The sequence below is a fragment of the Delphinus delphis genome, chromosome 21 (assembly GCF_949987515.2).
Source record: "Delphinus delphis chromosome 21, mDelDel1.2, whole genome shotgun sequence".
Lineage (NCBI taxonomy): Eukaryota > Metazoa > Chordata > Mammalia > Artiodactyla > Delphinidae > Delphinus > Delphinus delphis.
This window is the reverse complement of record NC_082703.1, coordinates 15140839-15149213: the sequence shown is the minus strand read 5'-3', so window position 1 is coordinate 15149213 and position 8375 is coordinate 15140839. Positions and strand designations below refer to the sequence as shown.

The 8375-nt window shown below is 37.3% G+C and overlaps 1 protein-coding gene across 2 annotated transcripts in view; it reads left to right on the top strand.

Moving 5' to 3' along the window:
• Nucleotides 1-1192: 1192 nt before the first annotated feature.
• Nucleotides 1193-8375, top strand: part of DLC1 (DLC1 Rho GTPase activating protein) — a 389008-nt gene continuing 381825 nt past the window's right edge. For both annotated transcript variants that reach the window (XM_060001270.1, XM_060001274.1), the window contains exon 1: nucleotides 1193-2323. In XM_060001270.1, coding sequence (XP_059857253.1) covers nucleotides 1301-2323 — 1023 coding nt within the window. In that variant the 5' untranslated portion in view covers nucleotides 1193-1300. The remainder of the gene's footprint in view (nucleotides 2324-8375) is intronic.

The window sequence follows — 8375 nt, the reverse complement described above, 5'->3', positions numbered from 1 at the left end:
TTTGGACTAGCCATTTTTATAAGGTTGAGTTTACATTGGTATAATTTGTTGCCTTTAACTAAGGCTTTGAATAATTTAAGGCAAAAAGGATGGATACCTGGAATGTGTTTATATTCTGACCTTATCTTATGTCTGGTTTTCTTGTTTACTTAAAATTTTATGGCCAAATGCTAACAGAAGTATACAAACTAAACTCCTTAGAAGCCAAAGAGAATGAGACTGAAATTTCTGAAGAATTATTTCAGTTGTCTTATCAGGCTCACATCTTCTTTTTGGGTCACCCGAATTCCTGCCTGAAGAGTTTAGACTTTATATCTACTAAAGATGTGTGGAGGGAAGAGGTGGCAGTAGAATCGCATTCCATGGATGAAGTTTGTTGGCTCTCTAAGCCTGGGTCTTAGAACCGGGGCCTACTTTGAATCCAGGCTTACCTCCTAGATGTATGACCTTGGGCAATTTATTTAATTTCGGTAAGCTTCAACAGTACTAGCTTGCTAGCGGGTCGTAGCAGCAATGAGATGCATGTAAATGTATTTATCCTAAGACATTTTAAGTGGTGTGTGTTATGCTTTCTTATGCATGAATTATGTGTTAATATGAGCTAAACTGGATTACTCCATGTTTCTTAGTCACTCCCTGGAGTAAATGCATTCTGGTAGTTTGGGATCTGTATTAGCTCTTTCACACACTAATACATTACACATGCTGTCTCTATAGCTCAAGTTTTGCATGAACAGTTCCCTGGTGGCCTTCAGTGCAATTCAAACCAAACAGCCAATAGATTTCTGTAACGATTTGTGTCCACAAAAGTAAATCAGGAAAGCATCTAAGCTAGAGCAACTAGTTTCTTCCAGTGAATTTTATTAGTATAGCGATCCAAATATTTTCCTAATGGAATTTTAAATATTCAATATGTATATCTTTCTTCGTTAATAGATCAATCAATCCAGCTGCATTTAAAAGTATTGTTAATGATTTTTGACCAGAAATATTGAATGTGAAATTGTCTTCTACTATTAGGCTGCTTCTTAAAGAAATAACCTTATTGAGGCTATTAAATAGAAGCTTTATACAATCTCTTAATCTTTCATAGCACAGCTTAAGTGCTCTCTTTTCCAAGATATATTTTGACTTTAGAACTATATCCTGAACTATGTATATTTCTTTAATTTTTTAATAGGTGGTGCAATGACAAAACTTACTCTCTTCTTCAATCAGTGAATTTGAAGTAATCTTTCATCGTTTCATCTTTAGTCTCATATGGAACGTATCCCTCTATCTGTTGTTAAACTACGATGACATGTCTGTAGCTATCAGAAAGAGAAGCTGGGAAGAACATGTGACCCAATGGATGGGACAGCCTTTTAATTCTGATGATTGTAACACAGCATGTCATCATGGACTAGTAGCTGACAGCTTGCAGGCAAGTATGGAAAAAGATGCAACCCTAAATGTGGACCGCAAAGAAAGGTGTGTTTCACTACCAGACTGCTGTCATGGCTCAGAGCTGAGAGATATTCCTGGGAGGCCAATGGGTCACATTTCAAAGGAGGTGGATGAAGATGACAGCCATGAAGGTGAAGATCAGTTTCTTTCTCTGGAGGCCAGCACGGAAACACTAGTGCATGTTTCTGACGAGGATACTGATTCTGATCTATATCTTACAGATGACAAACAGATTTTAAATACTCAAGGGCCTAAAACGTCAGACCAACATAGCATCAAAGGAGCAGGCTCCTTAGTAAAGACGCTGCCCATCATGGAAAGTAACCAAGGTTCTTATGACTCCTGGGGAATGGCTGGTGGAGCTGATTTAGTGCTGGTAGAGGAAAAGGGGGACAGAAAAGTTGTTGACATGGTGAGTAAAAGCCTGGAGCTTTGTAAGGATATAAGCCTAAGTGAAATAAAAGATGCATCCAAAATGAATGCACGTGACTCTTTGAATGTGAAAGATATTGTGCCGGAAAAGCAATTGCTTAATTCTGCTGTAATTGCTCAGCATCGAAGGAAACCCGACTTCCCTAAAGATGAACATGAAAGAAACACCTGCAGTGCAGTACAAGATGAGTTCCTGGCTATTCCTTGTGCAGACAGAGGACTGCCATTATTAAAAACAGATTCTGGAAGCTGCCTTCTGCAGCCTCCTTCCTGCCCTAGTGGAATGTCAGCTGAAAATGGCCTGGAGAAGAGTGGTTTCTCAGAACATCAAAACAGAAGTCTTCCAAAGGTCAACTCAAGAGATGGCATGCAGTGTTTACACATAAAGGAGACTCTGGCCACCCATGAACCCAGAGATAACCAAGTCAGACTTCGTAAAAGAAAGGTAAGACACATGCACCTATTATCTGGCTTTTGGAATTCTGTAAATATCCTTGTTTCTGTCACTTATTATTTTGCTAGAGTTAAAAAGATATGTGGACATTTCGTTTGCTCAGTAGTGTAGCTGTATGACTCAAAGAGCATCTTCTTGGGGAAATCATCAAAATACGTAAAAATTAAAACAGGATAACCTATCCACTTCACTAATAATATTTATAATGGCTCATGAACATTCTATTTTGGAATTGTGTTGAAGACAGAACTGGTTTCACTTTCTTTGGCTGGAATTAAATAGCCACCAGATAGTTCAAAGCCTATCTAAAGAGTGATCTCTGATTTTTAGAAAGAATGTCATGGTAATTTTTAATTAAAATTGTTTATTTCAGCTTGCTTCTCTTCCCTTTAAAAAGTATATTTTATTATAATAAAAGTGGTATAAATCACATATTTTAAATGAGCCCTTTGCATATACCAAGGCAACAGTACCCCCTCCCCCAAAATATGCTAATGCTATTTTAAATGATACCCTGGCACATTTGCTATCCATAGCTACATGAACATTTTTTTTAAACTCTTGACCATAAAGGATGACTAACTGAAGTAAATTTTTATGCTGAGGCACCTTTGACTAATCCTGTAGATGCCATGATCCCCCAAGAAGTTTCCAAGTGAGAGACACAAGGATTGGAAGGAACCACATGGATCATGATTTAGTTAGAGAACTCTTGACCAAAGTTTGTCATACCTTTAGGATTTCCCCAGCATTCTTCCCACATTGTAGTACTCTATAATCCTGATGTAAATACAAGTAAAATTTCTTCTGTAAATCCAACATGCCCATTGGCATCAAAAAAACCCTGCAGATTGGACACTTTGGTGCAACATTCTTGCCCTTCTCTTGATATAATACTAATCCATAATTCCTATTCTCCTAAGGCAAAACTAAGGTTCTTAGTTCTGTTCAACTGGGGCTATCTACAATGAGAAAAAAAAAATCTTCAACTCTCTTTTGGTGAAGAAATCTGGTTTCCATAAACTAGTTTTGCTAACAAACTAGATCAGTAACATGTCATAAGTTAAAGTGAAGTCAAAGACTTTACAGCAAAGATCAATGTGCTCAAACTACATGCCAACAGAGCTTTCTGTGCTTCTGGCGAGCTCTTCCTTCCTTACATAAATTGTATTAAAAAGTTAATGCTGCATAATGTTGTTATGATTGGACTGCTCAGGTCGCTTTTTCAGAAATGTCCATATAGTCTACCAAATCTGTTGGAGGGAATGTAATAATGACGTAAGAAAGTATTAACTGACCTATGACATAGCTTCCCTAAAATAAGACAGACCCTGCCCAACTGCCGACAGAAACATTAAACATTCCAGAAACATATGCTCACCACTTGGACATTTATATCAATACTAAGAATGCTGGAAAGAATTTGCTCTTGGACATGTCACTATAGCATAGTTGCATTACAAGAGCCATAATTATATCTCATTTACAAGTTCTAACTTAAATATTCTATTTTAAGCATTTCATCATTCTAAAGTGTTGTGGTATTGTCTGGTGGAGAATTTGTTTTGACTCTACAACTCATTTGGGATGCTTTGTAATGAACAGATTAAATGCAAAGTTTCAGGTTTGGAATTTACTCTGGGGAAGTATGATTATGGGAGAAGCCTCTAGAAGCAAAATGTGTAGGAATTTTTGTTCTATCTGATGTTGAATGAGCACTGGAATACCTTCAAGTTGTGCACTAACCATTTTAGAACTTTACCAAAAGAAAAAACAAAATAAATTCATAAAAATATCTGTACAGAGATGTTCATCATTGTATTATGTGTTACTGAAAAAAAAGATACAATCCAAATTTCCATCAATAAAGAATGTATAATGATTGTTTAATCTATAGTTTGGAATGTTATGTGGCCATGAAAAAGATGGAGTGAGATCCATGTGCTCTAACTGAACGGTGCTCATGATATAGTATACATAGAAGAAGACAGTGGCAGACCAATATTTGTAGCACATCCCAACCTTATCTGATGAAATGTGTGGATACAGATACAGATAGAAATATAGATGGGTTATAAACCTCTCTAGATGACTAAATACGAATATGCAAAATTCTAGATAAATAGGCACAAAATTGTTGACAGCAATTACTTTGAGAGAATGGAAGTAAAAGGATAGAAGCAGGGGATTTTCAATTTTTAGCCTATATAATTTTTATAAAAGGTGATAGTATTCTGGGTGAAATGCATACAATGAACAGAAGTACAAAAACAAAATAATATTCGATAGATAAACTATTTGAAGCATTTTCTGCGTGGCACAAAACAACCCTTTATCTATATAGTTATTATGATTATTATTACTCTTATGAAAGGAAAACAAATATGAAGTTTTTCAAAATATCAACAAAAGTTTCAATCAACTACTCTAATTCTAATGCCAGTGCAACTAGTTTAAAACAGATAAACCTTTTGGAGAGACACATGGACCCCATTTTCATGTCTAAAGTGTTAGGGGACTGATTCTGAAAAGGGTTGGCTTAGTTGTATCTTTTAAACTATTTGTCAACCACTGTGACAGCTTTGAGATTAAGAGCTTAGAAAAGGTGAAATATAATATAAGCTAATAAAATTTTAGTTACGGAACTTTAATCAGCTCATTATCTGATATGAGTGAACCAAATCCTTCATAGAATTTATGAACATGAATTTTTTGTGGGAGGGATTCAGGATAAAATCAGGTTCTAAAACTTGAAAAAAGAAAGCAAAAACAGAGTTTATAAGGGTAATGCTCAGAATGCACTGAACTACTACTCTAGAGATATCATTGTACTTTAGATACAAATTATTATTCCTTCAAACCTATAAATATTGGCAGGCGTTTGTTGCTCAGCATGACGTATTTTGTCTTGTTTTCCAATGATATTTCTGGCCATTAAGGATAGCCACACATACTTATTAGGAGTGTCAATTGAAGATGACTGCGTTTGTAGTATGTGTAAATATTGACCTTTAAGCTAATAATTTCCTTAAATATGATGAAATATATCATTAAATTGGAGCCACTGAAATCAAAGGGAAACCAATAAATCATGAGCAGACATCAGTAAATGAGCCAGGAAGATCGTGTGGCATATGACCAGCGCTTATAGGGCGTGGGTGGGTCTTTGGGGTAAGGAAGCTGGTTAAGAGCAATTCTCAGAGACAAATTCCAAAGAAATGTGGAGGAGGGAGACAGTCTAAGAAGTGGTCTCTTCAAACCAAATGAGATGTGAAGATGGAAAATATGTAGGGAAAGACTTGAGGTTAGACTTTTTTTTAAAGAACTAGTGTATTTGTTCTTGATGGTGGTTTACTAATTAAAGAGAGTCCAAAATTCAGTCTTCCCTAGGGACTATTTAAATAGTTCCCAAACTTTTGAATAGCCATAATAGTTGTATAAATATATAAAATATTTTTATTGGCTTTCATAAAGCATATTCCATATTACCAAGCAAAATAAACACAAAAGATAGTATAAAAATGATTTGAACTTTGAAAAGACACCTAATTCCACATTTGAACAAAACCTCACATTCCAGCAGCCAATGAAACTGTATCATTTATGCTATTGATTTGACTGCTGTCACAGAAAACCAGTACAAAAGTGGCTTAAGGGCTTCCCTGGTGACGCAGTGGTTGAGAGTCCGCCTGCCGATTCAGGGGACGCGGGTTCGTGCCCGGTCCGGGAAGATCCCACATGCCGCGGAGCGGCTGGGCCCGTGAGCCATGGCCGCTGAGCCTGCATGTCCGCAGCCTGTGCTCCGCAACGGGAGAGGCCACAACAGTGAGAGGCCCGCGTACCGCAAAAAAAAAAAAAAAAAAAAAAAAAGTTGCTTGGCTAACATCTTTCTCTCACACATATATAATTGGGTATAGGTAGTTCTGGAACAATATGTAGGCCTTATGTTTTCAATACCTTAGACCCTCTTATCCAACTGCCCTGCCACCCTGAGCCTTTATCCATATTCAAATCAGTAAGACGAGGAAAGGGTGCAGGAATGGCCACACCCCTGGGTAAAGGCAAGACCCAGAAAGAGTACACTTCTTTTTTTTCCCTCATATTTCATGTGCTAGAACTTAAGTTGTATGGCGACACCTAGCAATAAGGGCTGAGAAATGGAGTCTGCATCCTGGGCAAGGTGTCTGCTGAAAATTCTATTATCAAAGAAGAAAGAGAAAATATTTATCGAAGGATAACTCATAACATGAATATGTTGAGGGACAACACCTAACATAAATATATTCCAGTATATCATGGCATGTTGTGAGTGAAATAAACAGGCTGTGTATGTGTTCTGTGGCCATTAAGGATAGCCACACATACTTACTAGGAGTGTCAATTGGTATCTGTATAAATACTTGACGCTTTAACTTCACACTGCAGAATACCTTTCCATGTTAGGAAACTATTTTATGTGTGGAAGTGATGTGGATCAAATGCTATACTCTTTCTTATGGAAAAATTGCTCAGGACCAAAATATTATACTGTATATACTGTACTTTATCTGTGGATAAATGTAATACATTGATTAGCAATGACTGAAAAAAATCAAATATTATCTCCTTACCCTATCTTTAAAATATGTACGTATTTGATAAAAGCACACCTATACCTGAAAAGACTTTCTCATTTCTTGCTATAACCTTCCTGATCCTTTCTATGTCCTGAATGCCTATATGGGGGCTTTGTAGCATGAGAAAGCTAACATTGACCAATGGGTGACATAAAGTACATAGTAAATTATGCAGAAGATGGAATGGACCAAGATAGGAGGTCAGCTAGAAAAATATTAAAGGGAAGGGAAAAATTGTCTAAGAAATAAAAACCTAAAAGATGGTTAAGCTGTGGCCCCAACATTGAATGAAAGCAAGGACTAGTGGAAGAATTAGAGTTTGTTAATAAGCCTAGTATCAGTTGACAAAGAGGGAAGGGATGGGAAACAGAGTAAAGTATACACAGCTCTGCAGATAGATTCATAATAACAGTATGATTTTACATGAAGGTCACACTGGTTTTAAAGACACAGGCTTATTGAGCAGATTGTATTGTTGTTAAACCTTTTTCCCTAGTTCTAACATTAGGGCTGGCAGAGAAAAGTTGTTACCAGGTGGAAAGTCAATGTGTAGATGGATAACATCAGGTCTTCTCAGCCATATTTTTAACTGGATTTGCGTCCCAGGTAAAACTGGCACCTTTGTGAGTAGCTCATTTTGTGTGTTAAGCCACAGAAAACCATCAGATTTTTTTCATGCTATTTAAACTAGGTTTTTGGCTCATAAACAACTAGAAAGCCAAAAATATATCTGCAGGTATTTGGGGCTCAAATATTTTGCCTCATAGCAAACATAATTCCCCTAAATCCAACCAGAAATGCAAAAACATTTGATTATATGATACAGGATAACACTAGATATACTGTCTGGTAAAATTAATCAGTAATTAATATTGAGCATCTTCAATATCCCAGGTCCTGTTCTGTGGACGTGGTACACCACCATGAGCCAGATGGTAGAGTTCCTTACATTGTGAAGCATATAATCCCTGAAACACTGCTGAAGTCCCCAAATAAGGGTTTTGTTTGACTAACACATAAGGCCAGCACTGAGGCAGGAAGCATTAGTGCGAGAGAAGGGGAGTGAGGGCACAGGAGGAATAGGGCCGGGGAGAAGAAGGAAAACAGGAAGAAAGAGAGAGAGACAGAGAGGGACAGAGAGAGAGAAGGATGGGCTAAAGTAGGGTACCAAGGGAAGCACCGGTCAATTGCAAGAAAAAGCAATGACACAATTCCTTGACAAAAAGTGGATTTGTAGGAGGCTAGAATCAGATCCTATCTCAACAGGATGCAGTTATGGTTATCACCAGCACAGGTTTAACAAGGAGACAAGTAACATGATTTTGACTTCCGCCATTACAGAGCAGGTGGAGACAAATAATATTTCCTGCCATTTCACAGGAGGAACTCTGCCGACTAGAGCCAGCCCTCGTGGGCTGTGTCTCCAC